The sequence below is a fragment of the Notamacropus eugenii genome, chromosome 2 (assembly GCF_028372415.1).
Source record: "Notamacropus eugenii isolate mMacEug1 chromosome 2, mMacEug1.pri_v2, whole genome shotgun sequence".
Classification (NCBI taxonomy): domain Eukaryota; kingdom Metazoa; phylum Chordata; class Mammalia; order Diprotodontia; family Macropodidae; genus Notamacropus; species Notamacropus eugenii.
Genome location: NC_092873.1, coordinates 326,272,639 through 326,297,534, shown reverse-complemented (window position 1 = coordinate 326,297,534; position 24,896 = coordinate 326,272,639). Strand labels below are relative to the sequence as shown.

The window sequence follows — 24,896 nt, the reverse complement described above, 5'->3', positions numbered from 1 at the left end:
TCTTAACAAAGAGAGGTTGAATTAGAAGTTCAGAATGCATTTTCAGACATAGCTAATATGTAGATCTATTTTGTATAATTCACTTATCTGTTACAACAGAGTGCTCTTTTTGGAGAACAGGAGGAGTTATGGAAGAAACAGAAGGTTGGAGGGATACTAATATTAAAATTTTTATTAAGAGGAAGAAAATATAAAAAAACATTAATAGACACAGGAATCAGAACAAAGTTCAAAAGGGAACACTGATGGTTAGAGAAATGTTGGAACTACCATGTCCTATTTTCCTGTTCTTCTATGTATAGGGAAATGCTCATATTAATAGCATATAATAGCAAAATATAAAATAAATCCACAAAAAAGTATCATCATCTCTATAAAATCCAGAAAAAAATGTAAAAGTACTTATTTACTTAGAGTGAATATAAAATGCATAAAATATTCTAGTCAATTTAAGATACAAATATAATCACAAAGCACTCCTTAAGAAAATAAGGAAATGACAAATAGATGGATATCCAAAGTACAACCAATATAATGTCAATTTTAAAAAACGATACTACTTAATTTATAGATTTAGTGCTAAACCAAATCACCAACCAAACCAAAATCAATTTAGAAGAACAAAAGTCCTAGAAACAAGAATGAAAAGAAAAAGGAATGAAGGGGCAATGGCACTTCCAGACCTCAAATTATACTACAGATCATCAAAACAATTTGGAAATGGCTAAAAAAATGGAAAAATACATTAATGGAATAGACTAAAAAAGCAAGTTTCAGAACTACGCAACTCAGGATTTGATAAACCTAGGAACTTAAGTTGAAGAAGAACTGTCTATTTGATAAGAACTGCTGGGAAAAATGAAAAGAAATTTCACAGAAATTCTGCTTACAAAAACATCTTAGATCCTTTACCATAACAAACTCAAAATGGACATATGACATGAATATTAAAGGTCATACTATACAAACATTTTTTAAAGAAATATTTTGATCAAGTAAAACTTCATAACCAGGGACCATTACAAAAGACAAGTAATTTCAATTACATTAAACTGAAAAAATACACAAACAAAATCAATGCTACTAGGGTAAGAAAAGAAGTTATCAAGTGGGGAAAAACTATCTGCATCAAATATCTTTGATAAGGATATGATATCCAAGGACTATCAAGGAAATTAACACATGTATATGTATAAGAACAAAAGTCATTCCCCAATGAAAAAGTGATCAAAAATATGACCAGTTCTCAAAAAAATGACAAACTATTAACAATTATTTGAAATACTGCTCCAAATAACTAATAATAAGAGAAATGCTCCAAAACAAACCTGAGGTTTCATTTCCTACCTAGGAACTGTCAATCAATCACCAAGCACTCAGTAAATACTAGCTACGCTCCAAGAAAGGTAAAACCACAAAAACAGTCCCAGCCCCCAAGAAGCTTACAAACTAATGAGGGGCACAACATATAAATAATTAAGTACATACACAATAGATATAGAGTAGAAAGAAGGCAACTAAAACAAGGATCTAGTGCCTAGGGGGATCAGGGAGGCCTCCTGCACAAGGTGCCACAGTAGCTGACTCTTGAGAAACAGGGCTGTCAAGAGGCAATGGTGGGGAAGGAGAGCAATTCAGGCATGAGGGCCAAGCAGTTAAAAGGCATGAAGACACAATGGAGTATAGTGTGCAAGAAAGAGCAAATAGAAACAGCAATAAAAATACAAGAAAACAAACAAAAACCCACAAAAAACAATGCAACTAAATGCCTGGCTCCAAAAATCAGAAAATTCCCTTTCCTTCCTTCTTTGCAGAGGTGGGGAACTATGGTTGTAGAACACTGTATAAGCTTATCAGACTCAGCAGATACGTTGGTTAGTTTTTCTAGACTGCTTTTTTCTTCCTTTCATTGCTTGTAGGCAAGACAGCAAAGATATGAACTTGTGGATCAAAGCAATATAAAAACAAAAAATATTAATAAAAATAACATTTTTAAGAAGCTAACTTCTAGAAGCAGCAGTCTTCCCAGTTGGCCGACCAAGCTACCAACAAATCTCATTAGACATTCCAACTGGTGGGTATGCTTGAGCTGCTTGGGACAACAAGACCCCGTTATACTGCCAAGACACATGAGGCCTCCTCCCCCTCAATTGCCTCATGTGGCTGACAGCCCAATTCATACTGGTGATCATCAACAAATGCAGTACCAGTTACAACAGCAGCCAGTGCTGGCCCCAGTTAGATAAGTCTTAGCAAACAACGGGGTCTCTTTTGAGTTCTAGCCTTCTTCTTATATTTGGAATGATGTGGAATTAACCATGGTACAGTCTGGGAAGGCAGAATGGTGTCATCTATTGCCAGAGTAAATGAAGGAGATGGTAAAGCAGGCAAGGGATTCTTCCAAAAACCATATTTTCGTCACACTGTAGAGTTTGACCATGAGGATGTGAAATACCCTAGTTATCCCAGCCAGGCAACATCTAGATTGCAGGTAGTCAATTTTTACATACCCTAGAAGCAACTCACTAAATTCCCACTACAACAATTAAGACCATGAAGACTACTCAGCACTCTGAGTGAAATGCCCCTGAAAACTTGGGATGGCACCAGTTCACGGTAATTGCTGCCTTTCATTATTCTTGCTATGTGCACCAACTGTGAAGAACACATCACAAACACAGAGAGAGGTTAAAATGAAAACACTACATACCTGAGGTAATCTAATCAGACCAAGTTTCTTTTACCAGAGGCAGAAGAGAGTACACACAATACAGAAATATATAGAGTAGCTGCTAGATCCCTAAGTGTACCCCTTGAACTCCAACTTTTTTTACATATGATATCCTTACCTAATTTACTTATGACTGAAATATTCAAAAATGGGATCTGCTTACCCTGAATCAGTACATTTGTGAAGAGCATCAGGTCGCTTTCCTTCCCCGAACACAGATCTGGGTAAGTCCCAGTATTCAAGAACAACAACAACAACCTGTTATATCTGGGCTTTCCTGTTCCCTCATAGTTGTTAACACTTGCCACTTCTTGAAATTACTTTGTATTCTTTTGCAGTTACTTATCTGTTTATATATTCATATACCTTCAGCAGAAATATAAGCTCCTTGATAAGAGGGACTGTTTCTTTCCTTTTTTGAGGGTCTTTGTATTCCTGATACCTAGCATGTACCTTGTACATAAGTAAGTATTTAGTAAACATTTGGCAAATTGAATTTACCAGATCCAGATCAAGAATGAATTTTGTTAAGAGCAGATATTCAGAGTTTACATTAGTATTATTTTTTAAAGCTTACAGAGTACTTTCCTAACAGCACCCCTATGAAAAAGATATTGCAAGTATTATCCCTGTTCTAGATATTGTGAGACTGAAGATCAGTGGGGTTATATTACTTGTTCAAGATCACACTGCTAATAAATCCTAGAGTTGGGATCCAAACATTCTATCTCTTCTCCAAACCCAGTGTTCTTTTCAGAGACTTCACTTAAGAGAGCCCACTCATTGGGTCATAAACAAGAGGACAGGTCTAATTAAGGACAGAAACTAGGCTCTGCTACTTCACCTAGAGCAGAAATCATGTATATCTTTGATCAGTGATCTGGATCCTTCACCAATGTGGGCCACTAAAGGCCATGGGATCTTCAACAGGCTGACGCCATCAAGAGGGAAATTATCAGTATCTATTCCGGATCACTGCTTTGGCCCTGAATGGGGAATTGTGAGGGGACCAAGAGGCTGAGAATAAGGATGGAGAAGGTGGGGGGTGGAAATTCTCCCAAGCACATCTTATTTAACTTCAAAGAAGAAGGCTGGGTGTTTCTGGGCAGCCCAAACCTCTCTCAATGCACCAAGTTCTGATGTCCAATATAACTATCTTCTAATAATTAATGTTTTGACATCAAAGCCAAAAGCGCTTGGGTCTGTAAACCATCCCCAGTCCCTAGCTTAGGACCTGCCCGTATTTTATCCTGTCTCTTTATTTAAATCCCAAAACCACACACAGGCAAAAACATTAATGGGAAACTTGGAAACTTTTTTTGATTACTAAAGTGTACCTTTGATGTCTCCCCCCCTTCCAAAAAAATTGTTTTGTTCCTTCTCCCTGCTTTTCCTTTCCCCCCAGGACTGAAAAGGGACACAAAGCAGATGTCATGTGGCCAGCCAGCCCTCTGGGTGTGCTGCTGTTAGTGACAAGAGAAGAGAGAATGGAAGGAATGGGGGAGGGAAGGCTCTATAATCAATCAGCTGCATAAGCTTGTGAGATCAAAGGCTCTGAAAGCAGCAAAGTCACACACTGTTTAACATGAGGGCGGAAACCATCAAACTCCTGCCACCACCACCACTACCACCAAGACACTGCACCCCACCCCCAAACTCTGCCTAGGCAGAATTGGCAGTTATGCCAAAGGAGTCACTTTGCTGAAATGTAAGGTCCTGGGGTTAAAGGATTTTCTTAACAGGAATCTTCTTCCCACTGGGCAAAGAATATGTACAGGGAGACTGTGGTCCCCCTCATATAGAAATATAAACCCAGGCCTATCTGACCTCAATTGTCTATGCACTCCTGAACTCAAGAAATTCGGCAAAAATAGCCATTAGTAAGTCCCTGGAAAAGCAGGGTAGAAGTCTTAGGCTGGAAGGCAGAACATGCAAAATGCCTACAATCATTTCAGAAAGAAGAATCGAGCTGGAGGAATTTTCCCTAGAGTCCTAAAAACTTGCTAGGGATAGGCTACCCAGATAGAAGAGGCAGCATGAGGGAAGTCTATGGCTTTTACATAGGTATCAGGCTAGTATTCATCACATGCTACTGGTTTTGGTAGCAAGAAGCTTAAACAAAAGAGACAAGCTATACTTCATAAGATGGTCAAAACACTGAATAGAAGGAGTTCCTAAAGGGCCTGAGGATCACTGGTATTTCTGACTGACCAAGAGCAGCCATGGTTTTCCTTCCAGTGCTAATTCATGACCAAGGTCACATTCCTTCATTTAATAAATATTTACTGAGCACTTACAATATGAGGTCCCATGCTAAGCATTATTTTGGGGAGGGCAGGCTGAGGGGCAGAAAATATTAAAAAGATATGAAACGAAACCTTTCTTACCCTCAAGAACCTTATTCTCAATGGGACTTAGTGACTATACGAAGGAATGAAGATAAGAAAGGCAGACAGCCAAAGTTGATTCTGAAATCATGATCTGAGAGACGGTAAAACAATGTTAAAGGTGAAGTCTCCCAACTTGTTGAGTGATAAAATTTATGATTTAGATTCAGAGGATCTGAAAGAAATAGAAGCTAGATTCTTTCTGAGAATGAGAAGCTGAAAGGGATCCTCTGAAAGATGAAAACAAAACTTTAAGATGAAAGTATACGAAGTCTTCTGTTTCAAACTATATCCTTTCCTCTCATGGATCCCTTCCCAGGAAAAGTAAAATTGACTCAATGAAGATATACTTGACTAACTGACCCTTTCCATTAGTGGACTCTGAGTTAGCAGACCCTGGGAGAACAAAGGGTTGGATCTTTGACCAAAGTATCTCTACTATGATGCTGTTCCACCCAATTGTAATGCTATAATGCAATCAAGATCAATATCTATAAGGAATAGGAATACAGAGAAATTTAGAAAAAGCTGTATGAAATAATGCAAAGGAAAAATACAGAACAAAAAGAAAAGAGTATACACTGACCACAATATAAAAAGCAAACAAAGGGACAAATGAACAAAAAGAAAATTAAAGAGGAAGTGAAATGTAAACATTTTTATGATGAGATTTGTAATAAAATGTAGAAGGCCATAAAATATATTGGTTTTATTGACATTTAAAATTAATCTGATAGTCGAGAACTGAAACTGTGGGGATGCATATCAACTGGGAAATGACTGAACAAATTATGGTATATAACTATAATGGAATACTACTGCGCTGTAAGAAATGATGAAGAGGATGGTTTTAGAAAAACCTGGGAAAACCTGTATGAACTAATACAAAGTGAAGTAAACAGGAACAGGTGAACAATTTATACAATAACAGCAACACTGTAAAGATAATCAACTTTGAAAGACTGAGTAACAATGACCTGTTTCATTTCCAAAGGATTTATGATGAAACACGCTATCCACTTCTAAATAGAAAGATGACAGACTCATATTGCAAAATTAGGTATTTTTCTCTTTTTATTTATCCTTTATTTGGGGGATGGGACATGATTAATACAGGAACTTGTTTTTCATGACTACATATCTGAAATAGGTTTTGCTTTTCTTGACTTCTCAATGGGTGAAAGGGGCAAGTGAAGGAGAAAATTCACAACAAAAAATAAAATTGAATTTAAAAAAATAAAACTAATTTTTGATTTTGATTTTTAAAACCCCAAAGTGCCTAATTCACAGCCTCTATTACGACATAACCGGGTAGACCTTCTATAACTAGCTTCAGTGCATATCTGGGATAAGAAAAGTCAATCCTCACAGTAGATTGGCAGATTGTAGATTGATTCAGCCTAAAAGGCTAATCTGTCTTCTCCTATCAAATCCATAGCCCTTTTCAACTAGTCTGAGCCAGCAAAACCATGGAATCACTAAGAAAGAGAGAAAGATGAAAATATAAGCACAATCAGATATTGCCAAAAGGCCCTAGAGATCGTAAAGAATAAGATATGTCAGAGAAAGCAGGTTTGTTTGAGAAGGAGAGCACTAAGAGATCAAGAAATGGCCATGAATGGAATGTTTGTATTAGAATACATCTTTCTGACAGGGTTATATCAAGTCTTCCTCTCAATATTAATTCCAACTGGCTTAGGAAAGAAACAGTCACATGGGCTGACAGATGGGGTCAAGAAAGGGCTGGCTTCTAAAAAAGCAAGAGGGCTCAAAACGGGCCCAGCAGCCTTCACATCTGCACTAATGATCAGGAAGGGGGAGGGGAAAGGAGGATAAGCAGTACATCAATGAGATTCCCAGACTACAGGAAACAGGGAGGTGTTGAAAATATCAGAAAGAACTGAAGAATCACACAAAGGGACTAGGAGAGGCCCATGAAAGAAACTACAATAAGAAAATCGACCCATCTAATCCAGAACTGAAAATCAGCCCTGGCCAGCTGACCCTAGAGTTTGGGAGAAAGAAACTGGCCATAAGCAATTAAGACACTGAGTATAGTTACACATGGCTCTGTGCTAAACATGGGGAAAAAGCACTTATAAATTTATTCTGTAATAACGATAATAACAATAGTATCAACCCCTCAAAACCCCAACCCAGCCTTGGGAGAGGGTAAGGGAGCGGGTTATGGGAAGGGAAAGGATAACAGAGAAGGGGAATGCTAGCCAGTCTGATACACAGTATATTCTAAACACTAGGGTCCTACAAAACTGGCAGCTGTTATTACTGAGCCAATGCCAGTGATGTTTGAAAGACAATAGGAAAAAGGAGAAGTGTCACAAGATTAGAGAAGAACAAATGTCCTATTTTAAGGAAGGAAGAATGGAAAGAAGGAAAGGAGGAAGGGAAGAAGTGATGGGGAGAAGGGTAAGAGAGAAAGTGAGAGAGAAAGGAAGGGAAGCAAAAAGGTTGGAAAGAAGGAACAAAGGAAGACAGGAAAAGAGAAAGAAAGAAAAAAGATCATTGGAAAAATTCTAAAATAGCACATAATTGACTATATTTAGGTCCTGATTACAAAGAGCCAACATGGCTTCATCCAGTCAAAAAGCACTTACTATATCCCAGACACTGGGGTAAGCACTGAGGAAACAAATACAAACCAAATGACAGTCTCTGCTTTCAAGGAACTTACTTTCTAATGGAGGGAGAGGTGCCCACACAGTCCAGAGAATGAAGGCTGGCTAGTGCAGGTTCTTCCTCAAAACAGAAGTTCCAGAAGAACTCACCAGTGGGAAAAGGAGGCTGCAAGAGGAAGCAGCTGAGGGATTGGGGCAAAGTCTGAAGAAAGAGAAAGTGATGACAGACTAATCTCATATCCTTTTTTGACAAAATTACTAAATTAGCAGATGAGGGAACTGATACCTCAATTTTGGCAAAACTTTTGATAAAATAACTCATACTATTTTTATGGAAAAGATGGAGAGATAGGGATTAGATAACACAATTAGATGGATTCAGAAAAGAGTTGTTAATTGGGTTAAATGTCATTGTGGCAGGAAGTCTATAGTAAAGCATTCCAGGCATCTATGCTTTGTCTTATGCTATTTGATAAAAATATGTCAATTACTTGGATAAAGGTATTCATGCTAGGCTCACTAAGTATGCAGGTGAAACAAAGTTGGGAGGGGTAACTAACACAATGGATGACAAATCAGGACCCAAAGAATCTTGAAATACTGGAGCATTCAGCTCAATCTAATAAGTTGAAATTTAATTGAGATAATTGTGAAGTCTTACATTTGGGAATAAAAAAATCAGCTTCATAAGCATGGAGATAACATAAAAATTGGGAATAAAACAACAAAGGTAGTGATGCCTAACAGAGACTGAGATGAGAGTATAAAATCAGTTACCAAACATTTATTAAGCACCCACTATGTGCTAGAGAATGTGCCAAGCGCTAGGTTCTAAACTGGGACAAATCAGATCTCTTGTGAGAGCTAAATGATGTAGGACTTTCATTCTTGGAACAGGGATGGGTTGGATCTTTTCTCTACAAACATATATTAACTGTATTGTAACTACACAGATGTCACACAAAGGGTATAGAAACTAGATATTTTAAGAACAGGAAGTTATACATCACTTGGCTAGTGACTGGGGCAAGAGATACAAATCCTGGCCCAAATATAAACAGAACAAAATAATCCTGCAACAGCACTCACAAATCCAATATAAAAGATCAATTGTCTTTGCTTTGGTTAATCTTGCTTTTCAGGCTACTGCCTAATCCTTCTTTTCCCTGCCAAAATTCTCAAATGTGACATCTATGCCTATATCCATCATCTCTACTTCCTATTCACCCATTTTCTTTGCCCCTCTAACATAGCTTCTGCCCATGCCAATATCCCAACATTTCTGTTACAAAAGGTCATGAATGAACTAACTACCATATCCAATGTTCTTCTCTCGGTTGTCCTCCTCATTGACCTCTCTCCTGACATTACGGAAAACCTATCTGAAACTCTTATCATTCCTTCACCTCTTACACTGTATGATGCCAGTTTTTCCACTGGTGGGCTCCTGTTTTTCTCCCCAAGTCTTGCTGTCTGATAGTTCACTGATGTAACTTCAAATACCACTTTTACACTGATGGCTTCTATGGTGACATCACAGTTCTGACTTCTCATAGCAGTGACAGGCCGTGTGCCAACTCAAGATATCTTCACCCCAGGCCCAAGATGTCTAAAACGGCATGTCTTCTCCCACTAAACAATCACCCAGCATTACTATTAGTGGTATCACCAATGTCTCATTCTTCAAGGATAAAAAACTCTGGAGCTGCTTTTGATCACTCTCTCTACTTTAATATCTACCTTCAGTTTTTCATCAATTCCTGTTATTTCTTCCTTTAAAATATGCTGAGTATAAAAATTACTTGGGTCCAGCAATAACTTTCATGTGGTTTCATTCTGTGTCAGCAAGGTTTATGCTTCTGCAGACACTAGACTTTGACCAGATGAAACCAGAAAAAACTGTTTCCCCCACCTTCAGTCAGTTCTCCGTCAGCTGAATGCTGAATTTCTTGACATACACATGTTGTAACTGATCAATTTCTGTTGGGTCTTTAATTGTGACTTTTAAAAATGTACATTAATAACTCCATAGAAATGTGCAAAAGTAGTATCTCATAAAGAGCACAACTCAATGACTATTAGAGATAATACAGCATCTGTTAGTGTGGCAAGTCAAGGGTTTCAAGGATTACTCAAGCTCATAACCAAACAGGATGGGCTGCACTAAACTGCAAAGGAAAGTGCTGCTGAAAACAAAACACAACAAAAATCCACCAAGAATTTATACTGCTGCGAAACAGCCTAATTAATGCTTTGAAAACAAGCAAAAACCTTTAGACAGACTTGTCAGCTGACAGGGTTGTTACTGATACTTCTACGCCATAATGTAGGCTTCTTGAAATTGGAAGAATAATAACAAGGCCACTGTTTATAACAGTTTATAACCACTGTTATAAAGAAGAATGCTCCTCATGGACAAAACAATATAAAGACTGATTGAAAAAAAGATCAATTTACAGATGAAACTCACCTGTTCATTCAAGACCATGCTAAAACTGTTGCAGGAAGCCTTTGAATCTGCTGCCCTGACTAGTTTCAACTCCATAGAACAAGATGCCCCTGCCAGGATGAGCTCATCACTTCTAAACTCAGCACTATGCTGGCGACTCAAGCTTTGACTGACACCACTTCCCCCAGCCTCCTCTCCTCTCTAATTGGAGGGCTGGAGGATGGAGTATCACACTCTTCCCAATACTTTCCTTTATAGAGGGCAGAAATTCCATTCTGCATATGCTGCTATTTCTGGTTTCAATTTCATGGAACAAGATGTCCCCATACTAGGTATCCCCTGGGGTCCTCCTCCCCCCCTTTTCTATCTTCTTTTCTGTGTTCTCTCTCTCTTTAAGGGGATAAGTTCCTTTACAGCAGGTACTGTCTCTTTATTAATCAGCACAATGCCTGGCACATAGTAAGCACTTAATAAACATTTATTAGATTAACTGGACTGGCAGAAGAAAGTCTAGATGAGCCTGTAAGATGTGGAATCAAAAAACTGTAAAATATCCACCCAAAAAATGTTTCAAGGATGTTTTTACTTCCATTGGGTCTGAAACTTTTGTCCACATTAAGGGAATGATGGACTTTGACAAACATAATGATAGACTAAGAAGCAAAATTGTTCAGAACTTATAGAAACTCCTAAGGGAAGATGGAATACTATAATAAGGCTTTGCACCATACCACATGGCATCTAAGGTTAAGAAACTTATCTGAGAGATGGAGATAAATATCCTTCAATGGCCTGGAAACCTAATTTAAATTCCATTGAAAATCTAAGGGAAAAATTAGCTCAGCCAAAAATTGGTTTACTATATAATGTGATAAAATTGTGATTTCATGACAGAAAATTAAATAATACGTGTTAAAATCTTGTGAAATCAATGTCAGGTCATGTAAAACAGGTAATACAGCAAAAGGACATTTTGCAGATTAAAAATTTTTTTGAAGATGTAAATTTACTTTGCCTCCAATAATTCATTTACCCACAGCTGTAATACAGTTGCTATTTGCTTTCTATTAGATGGTAAAAGGCATCAACCCATATCTCTGTATTTCTCCATCCTTAATTTCTCACATCTTGGACTCTTGCTTCTCATTTTTGAAAATTATAATTTAAAATATACTAAAACAAATCAGCCTAATGGCCTTGAATTTAAAGTCACACTTGCAAGTCCATACAACTGGCACTAGAATGTACTGTGTGTGTGTGTGTATCTGCATGTGTGTGCATGTGTGTTCGTCCTTCATTGCCAAAGAAGATCATTCCATTAGAGAAATGATGACATGACTTGCACTTGACTTTGTTCTGAGTGAGGGAGGGCTGTGCAGGTCACCAGCCTCACTTCTCCTCCAGAGCCATCTGAATCCAGTGACCAGATATTCATCAGGATGACTGGAGGTGACCCAGGATGAGGCAGTTGGGGTTAAGTGACTTGCCCAAGGTCACACAGCTAGTGAGTGTCAAGTGTCTGAGGTGACATTTGAACTCAGGTCCTCCTGACTCCTACACTGGTGCTCTATCCACTGCACCACCTAGCTGCCTCCGGAATATAATACAGCAAAAAGCTGGAGAAAAGGCTTTGTGTTCAAATATCAGACTTGCTACTTAACCATCTACGTGACTGGGACAAGTCACTTCACCGTTTTGGCCCTCAGTTTCCACATATGTAAAATGAAACAGTTGTACTAAATGAGCTCCAAGGTCCTTTTCAGGTCGAAATCCACTATGATTCATTCCTTTATTCTTTATTCATGCTGTCACTATCTTTGTTTAGCTCTTCACTACTTCATACCTAGATTACAGTAACACTACTAACTGATCTCCTTGCCTATAGCCTCTTCTCACTATAATGCATCTTGCTGCCATATTATCTTAATATTGTTTTCTCTATTTTACTCCCCTTTACCATTAAGAAGGCATAATGGTTCCCATTTTCTAAAGTACCACACTCAAACTCTTCTACCTGTTTTTTTCAAGGTCTTCCATGATGTCTATTCAACTTTACTTCTCAGTAATAACAAATATAACTCCTCTGCTCCTGTCAGAATGCTCTTTCTATTGTACACAACACACGGCACACTAATTTCCATTTGTGAGCCTCTGCTCCTGATGCTGCCTCTGCCTATAACACACTGATTGTTCCTCTGTACCTGTCCAATGTGGTGGACTTGGGAGGTAGGAGGCCTAGGTTTGAAACCCAGGTCTAAGGCTGTATAACTAGCTGTGACATGATGGAAAAATCACCTTTGGCCCTCAGTTTCCTCTTACACTACTGACAGAACTGTTCTAAGGAAAATGCTTTATATACTTTAAAGTGTTAAATAAATGAATTATTAATCAAACCCTATCAATTGTTCATATAACCAACAAAACTCGCCATAAAGTCTTCCTCCACAACTCCAACCCACAAAATTCACAGAACTCTTCCAAGACTTGTCCCTCCTCTCAACCCCTACTGCTCTCAGAGGGAATGAAACAGTTTAGCATTTAACTGTTTCCAAATTATTTCAAGTGTTGGTCTTCTCTTCCCTTGTTAGACCCTCAGTTCCTTGAAGACAGGAATGATACCTCCTTATCTTCCACATTCCCTAGCTCACTGCTGGCCAAAAAAGAAAGTACTCTTTAACCACTAAATCTAATATGATTGGGGCAACTAGGTGGTGTACTTAATAGAGCACTGGAGTCAGGAGGACCTGAGTTCAAATACGGCCTCAAACATTTGACACTTACTAGCTGTGTGACCTTGGGCAAGTCACTTAACTCCGATTGCCTTGCCTCCCCCTCCAAAAAAAAAATCTAATATGGTAGCACAAAGTCAGCACTTTCTTTTAAAGAGTCAGAGCTTAATGCTATCTGTTCTCCCTAAAGAGAAAAGAGTATCCCTAACATCCACCAGAGAAAAGACTTTTCATCTATAAAAAGGGAAAGCTGAGAAACCACCTTGGGAGCAGCCACATCATCACTCTAGTCAAGGAGTAGATTAAGAAAATCACAGTACTCCCTTCTCTAGCCTTTCGGAAGCTTCAGTTGGCTGAACAGACTATCCTTTAATGAATCTCATTTGGACACATAAGTCCTGTTCATGGATTTTCTCCTTTTCCTATCTCTAGGTATGGATAGTGATTTACCAAATAATCATGTGGAGAGGTTTTTGTTGCCAAATACAGAAATTAAACATAGGCAGGTGATTTGGTTTTTTGGGGAGTTTTTTTGCCAAATGAAATGACTATGAGAAACTGATCAAGTCTTTTATTTTGGAACTCCTAGCACTCACACAGAGAAACTTCATTCAAATTGATGTAGCTAGTGGACCTACTTATTGGATGGTTTTGCTTAATTATTTTTCTTTGTCACAGGGAAAGGGTTCAATATGAAGATGGCTGTGATATAAGGAAAAAGTCATCAATAAAACATATTAAACGGCAATGCACAAATCCAATAAATAAATAAACAATGCAATTTGATGGTTTAGAACCAAACTTGTAACATGGTTTAAAAAAAAAGGTAAACAAAAAATTTTTTCACCTTCTTGCATTTAATTCTACCCACCATCTCCTTCAGCTGCCAGTTAGTAGGTCATACAGCTCACAACAAACAATTAAGGAAAGCATCCTCTTATAGCTAGCTACACATATTCAGAAATCCCCCTCCATTACAAATCCCCACAAAAATTCAAACAAAAGATATCAAAGAGACAAACCACATTTCTCGAATCCCTCTTCTTGGCTTTTTTCAGTGGGCATCAGTCTCTCTCTCTCTCTCTCTCTCTCTCTCTCTCTCTCTCTCTATATATATATATATATATATATATGTGTGTGTGTGTGTGTGTATATATATATGTGTGTGTGTGTGTGTATATATATATATGTGTGTATATATATATATATATGTGTGTATATATATATATATATATATATATACACACACACATACACACATATATAAAATTGTACCATACTATCTCATACCAATATCATATACTTTTGTGCATAAGTGCTATAATTAAATTACGCATTTCTGGTAGGGAAAAGAAGTGAGACCACAGGTGAGGGAAAGATCAGGGAATATCACTCTTTTTTAATGAAAATTCAACTGACAAGTTCTGAGTAAAATTTAACATTTATTTTCATGAAACCAAGATTAAAAACTAGAGGGTCATTTTTCACTAAGTTTACTCCTATTTGCAACAATGTCACGGTCAGCTATGGTAGTTCTACCACACTGGACTAAAAGGATTAAGCAGCAAGAAAAAGAGGAAACAGTTCCTTATTCATAAAACCTGCTTTCCACAATGTCTGCAAGAATCACACTGAGCAATATCCTAATGAGGCCCAAACTGCAATGAAGACATGAGGAGATTAAGACTGAACCCTAGAGAAATTTCCCAGACCATGAGAAGTCCCAGACCATACAAAAATTTCCCAATGATGCTAATGGAAACTTCATTTTTTGAGTCACTGGAAAAAGCCCTAAAGACTAAGGAAACAATTCTATAGTAACCTTGAGGGAAAAAACTGACCAGATGTATCCTAACCAGCCTTTCCTTTCTGTGTGCCTTCTTAAAGGCTTTTGCATGATTGCAACTGGCCAGGATATGACTTGGACAAGGTCGGGCTGACTCATAAGGGATATGTCCCCCACTGCCTCCCTCCCCCCAAAAAAAGATAAGGGGCAATCTTTAGAAGCATAATAATGTTGACAATCATCCAAAAATCTTTAAACAAATGCCCAGGCAATTTTAATACGTGCATGACTGTAAAAGTCTACCTAAAGCCAAGAAAAAAATGTCTTTCTGGATATGTAACCTAGGGGCAAGACTGTGGCCTTGCTCTAAGGTACTATTATTTCCATCACAAGTTAAAACATACTGAAGAGTTTCAGAAACCTCGTGTGTCTAGGCAGCTTCAGTTTCCTCGTTTTTCTTTGCCAATATCTGATCAGAAGGGCTGCAGATGAGTGGAGAAAATAAAAGTAAACTAGATAATAAGTGCGTGTTAACATATATGATGTGGGGAGGGGGGGAGGTATGAGATGTAAACGGGCTGATGATTTGAATTAAAGTAGAAGAACTATACCAGAGTCTGAAACGCAACAGTGTTACAACGTTCTTTCTATATCATCTCTTGTAGTAATCGCAACTTGCCATGGTCTCATTTATCACCTCTACGCAGATGACTCCCAGATCTATAAATTTCATCCTCATCTTTCTCCTGACTCCAGTTCTGCACCACCAACTGAACGCTAAACATCACTACTTATATGTCTCATAGGCATATCAAGCTCATCATGTCCAAAATGGAACTTACTACATTTCTGCAAACATCCATTCCCTGTACACAACATAAAAAAGCAAATTAACACAGTACTACGTCATTGTTTCATAAACCAAAGGGCCACAGCTACTCACTATTTAACAAAAACTTCTGTGCTAAGTCCTTTGCAACTATTATTTCATTTGATCCTCACAACAACCCTGGGAGGTAGATATTACTATTATCCCCATTTTACAGTTCAGGAAACTGAGGCAAAAAGTCATTAAGTAACTTGCCCAGAGTCACACAGTTAGTAAGTATGGGAGGCCAGATTTGAATTCAGGAAGATAAGTCTTCCTGACTCCAGGCCTGGCACTCTCTTTGGCAAAAGAGTTTGATTTTTTTTCTTAATGGGGAAAAGGAGGTATGAAGGAGACAAAATAAATGTTTGCTGTTTTTTTCTTTTTAGCTAAAAAACAATTTCTTGTTCCAAACTTTCCCATTTCAGCTGAGGGTACCACCATCCTTTTAAGTCACCCTGGCTTTGCCTCTTCCCTCTCTCTCATTCTCCATATCCAAGCAGTCACCACGTCCTGTCATGAAGAGCTGCTAGGTGGTACAGGGGAGAGAACACTGGGCCAAAAGTCATAAAGTCACGGGTTCAAACGTGTCCTCAAACACTTGTTAGCTATATGACCTTGGGCAAGTCACTTAACCTCTATTTGCCTATTTCCTCAACTGTAAAACTGGAATAATTACAGCACCAACCCCCCAGGGCTGTTGTAAGGATAAAATGAGATATCTGTAAAGCAGTAAATGAGATATTTGTAAAGATATGAAGTATATCTATATAGATATAGACATAGATATATATCTATATAAAGTAAAGAGTAAAATGAGATATCTGTAAAGCACAGTGTTTGGCACATCCAAACTCACACAGTACCTTGATTCAGCCCCTTGACACCTCTCACCTATACAAATTAATATTCTTAGAACACATGTCTGACCAGGTCACAAACCCACCCCCTATTTAAAAATCATCAGTAGTTCCTATTGCCTTTGAGATAAAATATAAACTACTCAGCCAGGCCTCCTCTACAATATGGAGGTTCCCATCTACCTCTGACATACATATTTCATATAATTCTTCTTCCTACCCCTGGTCCCCTGGTCTCTTGACAGGTGACCTTTTATCTTCTTAAGCCAGACAGCCACGTCACTTCCCCGGCAGTTCTAAATCAGGTGTCAACCACTTTTATTATCTTCATTCCACTGGAATCCTGGGACCAGGGCTCTAATAGGTGGAGTTTCATTCTCTTTTGCCCAGAACCAAGTCACCACAATACTTTCAGTCAGCTTCAAACCTTTGGTCAACTCCTTCCCTGTCCTATCCTCCTGTTTCCAACTCCCATATTCAGGAAGTCCGAAAGTCTTGTTGCATGTTTTAAGCTTTAACAGCCTAAATAAGTTAAGATCCCTCCATTAGAACATCAGTTCCTTAAATGAAAGGACTGTCTTGCCAACTTGTATTTGAGCTCTTCAAAAATGCTTTTTTCAATGGGAAAGGGTCCCACATGTACAAAAATATTTATAGCAGCATTCTTTGAAGTGGCCAAAAACTGGAAATCAAGGGGATGCCCATCAATTGGGGAATGACTGAATAAATTATGGTATATGAATGTAATGGAATACTATTGCGCTATAAGAAACGATGAACAAGAAGACTTCAGAGAGGCCTGGAAGGACTTATACGATCCAATGTTGAGCGAACAGAGCAGAACCAGGAGAACTTTGTACACAGCAATGACCACAGTATGCAAGAGTTTTTCTGGTAAACTTGGAACTTCATAACAATGCAAGGACTTAAAAAAAAAAATCCCCAATGGTCTTCTAAGGCAAAATGCCCTCCACAGCCAGACAAAGAACTATGGAACAATTGCAGACTGTAGCAGATCATTTTTTTGTGTGTGTATTATGGTTTGGGTTTGTTATATGATTTCTCCCATTCATTTTAGTTCTTCTACACAGCAAGACAATAGTGAAAATGTATTTAATAGGAATGTATATGTAGATCCTATATAGAATTGTATGCCATGTCGGGGAGGAAGGGGGGAGGTGTAGAGTAGGTAGGGGAACAACAAATCTAAGTTATATAGTAGTGATTGTAGAACACTAAAAATAAATAAAATTAATAATAAAAAAATGCTTTTTTCCTTCACTCATTCATTCACAAAGTCTTAAGCTGTTACCCAAATCTGAAAATCTATCTCTAGTCTCTCTGTCTTTACACAGGCAGAATGCCAGAAATGCATTCACTCATCCTGAATTTTCTTTCAAGGCTCCGTTTAGGTGCTCACTATATCCTCCATATGGCCCTTCCTGAACCCCTTAGTTATTATCCCCCCTCTCCCTCCTAAAATTACTTTGTATTTATCTATTTCCACATTGCATCCAACCCCTACCAAACATAAGTTGTTGAAGGGCAGAAATTGTTTTATTCTTGTCTTTGAATCCTCAGCGCCCAGCACAAAACTTCCAAACACATACCATAATTTTTAACAGTAAATTTAGCATCTAAATTCCGCTCTGTTTACACTAATATTCAGATTAATTTGCATTCTTTGAATAGCAATTAGCTGAAAGCAAAAGGAAGTATATTTGAGTGATGGTCAGGGAAGTGGCCTCAGTATTAAAAATTGGATTAATTCATAATCTGGAAAAATGAAAGCAGGTCAGACAATGCAGAAGGCTAGAGAAGCCATTAACTCAACTGCACCACATATGACAGATATGATTCTTAAAACCAGGTATCTCAAGTCTTCCACTCTGCCCTTCCCCCACCATTGTCCTGATTAGTGAGTGGCTTTGGTGACTCCTCCTGGATTCTCAGTCCTACTTTTCCTAACCCTATTTCACATAGTTCTGGAATCATAATAAAATAATACTGCCACTGATACTATAAAGAATATGTCAATTTACTACTCTTAGGCTCCCATAAATACAACTATTAATTTTCTAAATCAAAATACCCTTCCCTAACTCTAGTCTCCTTTACATATTGCCTCTCCTATTAGAATATTAAGTTTCTTGAGGCCAGAGGCAGTCTCTCTATATTTGTATCCCTAGCAATTAGTATAGTGCTTGGTATGAGTTAACATTTAATAAATGCCTTTTCCTTCATTCTCCAATGTTCAAGCCACTGTACAAGGAAAAATATACAGTTATTATTTGCTGTGCTGATGGGAAAGCAGATTTAAAAGGACTCTGAGTCACATGTACAACGAAATTTCTTGAATTCTCTTACCTCTTCTGGTTCTTGTTCCTGCTCCTGGCCAGGCTTGGACTTCTTTGGTTTAGAAGGGCCTCCAGGACTAGAAAGAGATTTTGGCAACTTGGTTGAAGATGGCACCACATGTCTTGATGGCATAGATGAGCCTCCAAGACGCTGCCCGCCCCCAGAGAAAGGCACAAAGGAAGGAGATACGGATTCCTTGGAATTCAGCCTCATTTCATCATCCAACTGCTTAAGGCCCAGACAATCTATTTGGCTGATTCCTGAAGTAACTGCATCATCTGGTCGACTCAAATCGCCACTGCTTAGCCTACCAGAGCCCAAAGAAAGAAGAGGGCTGCTAGTGGCCTGATCAACAGAGACAGATGGGGCAGGGTTTCCTGAGACTTTAGTCCTAGAAACCATAGCCTCCTGTGTGCCAGGTGATTCACATGTCTTCATGGAAAACCTTTTGGGAGAAAACCAAGGCAATAATAAGCAATGCTAGAAAAAGGGAAAAAATCCCTCATTGCCCTCTAGGATTTTCTAAGTCCCATTCCCCAACCCATGGTGATGATGGGCAAAACAGCTCCAAACAAAGCTTTTCTGCTGGAATCAGGAAGTTAAACCAATTACTGTGACTAAATGACAGAGAATTTGGTCTTTTTCTTTTTTTCTACACTACAAGCAAAATCAAGCACCAATCTAATATCATGCACAAGTGAAAGTTCCCCTCTAAGGAGTTTTTTATAAATAAAGCTATTTATTTGGAGAGGAGTTTAAGCCTAAGCTAGTCAGAAGGAGCTGATCTCAAACCCAACCAGCAGGCGGAGCCACAGGAGCCTGCTTCCCATGGAAGAGGTCAGAATCAGGCTTTAAACAACTTCTTAATAAGATACTAGTAAGATGGCACACAAATGATTTGTATTTCCCACCCAATCAATAAGCCTATTTCTTTTAATCTGTACCCGCAGAGAAAAGAAAAGGTTCAGAAGGAGAAAAAAACAAGCAGGACAACTTTACAACAAATATTTTAAATTTTTTAAAAATGCTTTACTTAAAAGATTCATGGTTTCACATACAGACCTCTTGTTCTGCTCTTCTTTGTAAGTGGAAATATTCACTTTAGCTGATTTTGTCAAACTCATAATAATATATTTTCAAAAAAATTTTACCCAAAACAACATTGTAAAAGCCTGAGCCAACATCTGCAACCATGGGAAACACATCTGGGCAACAGTTTTAGATAAACAGGCAAATGCAGTAATTGCTGTAAGGATGCATTTTTTTTTTTGCCTTTGAACTTTTTTTTTAATGCATTTTTCTGGTGTCTGAAACAAAACAAATTTACCACTATAAGTTTACAAAGAAAAGAGTGTCTCTGACAGAAAACTAACTTCCTCCACCTGACCTGATGATGGCATTGCCTCCAGTTAAACCCAGTGACTTCAGTGTGGTCTTCTGCAAAGCAGCTCTCCCAGTTATCTGGAAGGGGACAAAAATGGGGAACAGAATATACCTTTGTCTGAGATACCTTGAAGATGCATGGCCAATAAGTAAGCAACAGGCAACTCCTAAGAGAACTCTTGAAGAATCATAGATTTAGCACTAAAAGGGACCTTAGAAACCACTGAGTTCAACCTTTTCACTTTACAAATGATGAAACTGAGGCACACAGCTACCAAGTATACAAGGTAGAATTTGAACCCAGGTCTTGTTGACTCCAAGTCTAGTGTCTTCTCCACTAAATTACACTGCCTCTCTTCTAGGTCCCTCTTAACTCTGTAAACTCGTTAGTCTTTTCTGGTTTAAAATAAAGTTTCCATCTTTCTAACTAGGGCCCAATCCTTTCTCTAATTCCCTATATCATGTGATACTTTTCCTTCCAATCTTTTGGCTTTCTCATAAATGAAATGGCAGAATGGTATATTCCAGAAAGAATATAGGACTCATGAGACCTCAATATTCTAATATCAGTTCTGCCATCAACTAGTCATTTAACTTCTCTGACCACATTTCCAGATTTATAAATGACTGGATTAGACCTGATGATCTCTTAAGGTCCCTTCCATTTTTATGGCTGGATGAAACAAGGAAACCAACCTAGTTGGACTGAAGGGAATAAATAAGGGAATTCTGTGCAACAAACAAAGTGCCAAGAGATTTAGAGAAAGCCTCTGGTCAAGCCTGGGTGAGAAAAATACCTGAAGTGTAATAAGAGACTGAAAGCTGAAGATGACACCCTGAGAACAACAGGGCTTTATCAGAACATTTTAGGGAAGAAAAGAGAAGGAAGTCAAGATCAACTATTGGTTCTCAGCCTTTGTTATGACCTTCCCCACAGAAGGCTGATTCTCAACCAAAAAAAGGGGCCAAGCTTCCAGACTTCTAGTGGGGAGTGCTCAAAAAGATCCCAGAGAGTTCAATAATGAACCAAAAAATCAAACCTAAAAATTATTTTAATGATTAATGTCCCTTCTAACTTTAAAAAAATTATATGGCCATCATAGTTATAGCTTTTTGTAGACAATATGATGGTTTTAGAGAATCTTAGAGATTCAACTAAAAATTAAGAGAAATAACTTCAGCAAAGAAGCAGAACATAAAATCTGCAAAAATTGTCAGCCTTTATATATATTATCAACAACAGGAAGAAAAGGGAAATTTCATTAAAAATAATTTTACATAATGTATAAAATGTTTGAGAGTCCACCTACCAATGTACTACAAAAACTATATGATTACAACTACAAAACACTTTATAGAAATAAAGACAGACCTAAATAATTAGAGATTAATTGCTCATGGTTGGGTTCTACTAGTATGATAAAAAATAACAGTGCCACCTAAGTTAATTTACTTATTCAGTGCCATACCAATCAAATTACCAAAGGGTTACTTTGCAGACCTAGAAAAATAACAATAAAATGTATCTGAAGGAACAAAAAGTCAAGAATCTCAAGAAAAATAATGAAAAAAAATGAGGAGTGAGGTTGGGAGGAAATAGGACCCAGCAGTACCATATCTCGAACTATGCTATAAGTAATAATCACCAAAATTATTTAAAAGTAGTTAAAATATAAAACAGGAAAGTTGATCAGTGTACTAGACATAAAAATAAGAGAACACACGAGCCTAGTGTTTGATAAACACAAAGACCCCAACTATTGTGTTAAGGACTTACAATCTGACCAAAATTGCTGGGAAAACTATAAAGCAGTCTGGCAGAAATTAGGTTTGTACCAACAACTCAGACTGTATATCCTGAGTTCCAAGTGGATATGTGACCTATGTATTAAAGGTTGAATTATATACAAATTAAAGGAGCAAGAGAAAGATACCTTCTGCAAGTATGAGTATGAAATGACTAAATGAGGGATAGAGAAGATCACAGAAAATAAAATAGGACAATTTTGATCATATAAAGTTAAAGTTTTTACATAAACAAAAACAATGTAGTTAAAATTATAAGGGAACTGTTAACTGGAAATAAATTTTTGTAGCAAGTTTCTCTGACAAAGGTCTAATTGCCAATATATACATGGAATTAATTCAAATATATAATAAAAACTATTCTCCAATAGATAAATGGTCAAAGCATATGAACAAGCAGTTATCAAAGGAGAACAAAAGCAAAAACATACAAATCATTAAAAAGAGAAATGCAAGTTAAACCAACTCTGAGGTTCCACCTCATATCCATCAGATTGGCAAAAGTAACAAAAATGGGAAAATGACAATTGTTGGAGCAGCTTTCATGCACAACTGGTGGATCTTTATTGGTCTAACATTTCTGGAAAGCAATTTGGAATTGTGTCCAAAAAGTGACTAAAGTGTCCATACCCTTTCATCTTGCAATATCACTATATAACTCAGGGATCAAAGAAACAGGGAAATGATCCAAATACACAAAATATTTATAGCAAGTCTTTTTGTTGTAGTAGCAAAGAATTAGAAACTAGGAAGGTATCTGTCCATCAATTGTGGAATGGCTGAGCATTTTATGGCAAAGGAACAAATGCAATAATGATGCAAAAAAGTCACTAGCATTAAAAAAAACACACAATGATCAGGAGGCACAGGCAAATAGGACAGCTGAAACTGGTGTATCTTTTTTAAAATGAAAGCTGTGTGTATTATAGTCATAATTTCACTTACAATCCTTTTTCTGTTCCTCTATATGAAATTCTCTTTTTCTGTTTTTCTATGTATATGGAAATAACAATCATCAACCAATATTGGTTGATATTTGTCAACTTCAAAATACCAAAAAAATTTCCCAAAAATACATAACTATGTTACACAAGCAAAAAAAAAAAATCCACAAATGCTGAGCATATACAAACAGATTTTCATCAAGTAGAATTTACACAAGTTAAACCAACTCATTTAAGGATATGCATAATTGTTAGTATGCTACATGGTAATTAGGCATAAATGGTGAGCAGTTTCCATAAATGACTGTAATCAGTATTTCTTTTACACAGCCAACCCAAATTTTTAGTTATTATCTTTTCTTTGTTACTTCTCCATAAACTAATTAGCATTAATGTGTACAGTTTGTCTTCATACAATATAGGATTTAATCTTTGTCCTATATGCACAAAGGTCCTGATCACCTTCCCCTCCCCACTAACACCCAGAGCTGAGGTTTCCAAGTGTTCTTTCTTATAACTTCAGGTACCTGCTATTACCTCCAAGCTACCCCTAGAGTAATCCTATTTCTCAGGTAAAGGATTTAGGGGGGCAGCCTAAGGAGAACAGAAAATGATCCCCTTAAGTGGGAGCTAAGAGAAGACCTGCTACTCACATACATACATACAATAACTCCATTACACTCACTCCTCTACCTCTACCCCAAATTACCAAGGCAAAATGGTGCCTGAGCTTCACCCTGACCAACACTTGCTTCTCAGGGCGTGAGCTGTCTTTTATGTTCATTCTAGCTATACAAAAACTGGAAGAGGGAGAGAAGAGGGGAACTGCTCACCAAAAAAAAAAAAAATGATTTGCCTGCAAATCTCAGTCCCCTACCTTGCCTGGAACATAGATGGGGACGTTGTAAATTGTGTTATAATGTATAATAACCATTGCTAGAGAGGGTAAAGAGACCCAAGCCTTAGCAACAGCTAAGTGATACAGTGAAAATAGTGTTTGGGCCTGAAGCAAAGAAGACCCAAATTCAAATTCAGCCTCACTTACTAGCTATGAAACTGTGGGCAAGTCACTTAATCCCTCTTTGCTTTAATCCATGGGCTGAGTTTTCTTATCTGTTAAAATGGGGAAAATAAAAGCACTTACTTTCTAGGGTTGTTGTGAGGATAAAATGAAAAAACATACATGAAGTGTTTTATAAACCTTGAAGTACTATATAAATGCTAGCTATTATTATTATAGGATGGCTCATGAAGGAAGAAAAAAAATAACGAGTTCTGGATCCCTAACATTTAGGAGCTTTCAGATAGAAGGGGCCAGAAAAGAAAGGGGCTAACTCAAGGAGGTTATTTCTGATAGAGAGAACTGAGCCCTTCCCCTTCTTCCTGGGTACCTTAAGAGACCTAAATCTGGTTTCAACTTCAGGTCTGACTTTCCCCTAACTGCTTCAATTTTTCTCCTAGTCATTTCCCTCTGTTGTAATAAATCATCAATATTTTGATCTGCTCATTATTCTCTTACCTTTTCTTTCAGGAAGTGCTTAAAGTGAAAGAACCTACATTCTGTTTCAAAGGAGTGTCTATACTTGGCAAAGTGCCTTGCACACTCAGTAATTGCTTATGAGTAATACTGCAGCCAGTAGACAAAGGGTTTGTCTCCTATGTTTTAATTCAACTTTTTTGGGGTAACAAAATCAATAGGCTTATTGATTCTCTTTCTAACCACTGTTTTCAAGGAGTTTAAATACAAGGATCTGAACACTGAAACAGCCAGATCAGCACTTAAAAAAAAAGTAGCTTTTCTAGGCAAAATAAGCCAAAAAGGAAATGGGATAAATGGGATCATTTGTGTATCATTTCAATTAGATTAATCAGGAAGTAGAATGGTCTACCCAAAAGGAAAGATTTACCTAAAGTTCACAGAAGAGTAAAGTAAGATAGTTTCAAGCTTTTTTAGGGGGA

General features: G+C 37.6%; 1 protein-coding gene across 13 annotated transcripts in view; it reads right to left on the bottom strand.

Annotated features, from left to right (window-relative positions):
- The window catches only part of ASPSCR1 (ASPSCR1 tether for SLC2A4, UBX domain containing), a 132,877-nt gene that overhangs the window by 62,461 nt on the left and 45,520 nt on the right, over window positions 1–24,896 (bottom strand). For 10 of the 13 annotated variants that reach the window (XR_011975004.1, XR_011975007.1, XR_011975011.1 and 7 more), the window contains 2 exons: window positions 20,192–20,265; window positions 18,814–19,249 (listed from right to left, as the gene is read on the bottom strand). The exons of 1 other annotated variant lie outside the window; for it this stretch is intronic. Coding sequence is in view for 4 of the 12 variants with exons in the window: in XM_072645379.1 (XP_072501480.1) it covers window positions 18,814–19,249; window positions 20,192–20,265 (510 nt within the window). In the remaining 8 variants the exon portion in view is untranslated. The remainder of the gene's footprint in view (window positions 1–18,813; window positions 19,250–20,191; window positions 20,266–24,896) is intronic. 2 more of the 13 variants (XR_011975012.1, XM_072645381.1) reach the window with 1 other exon arrangement.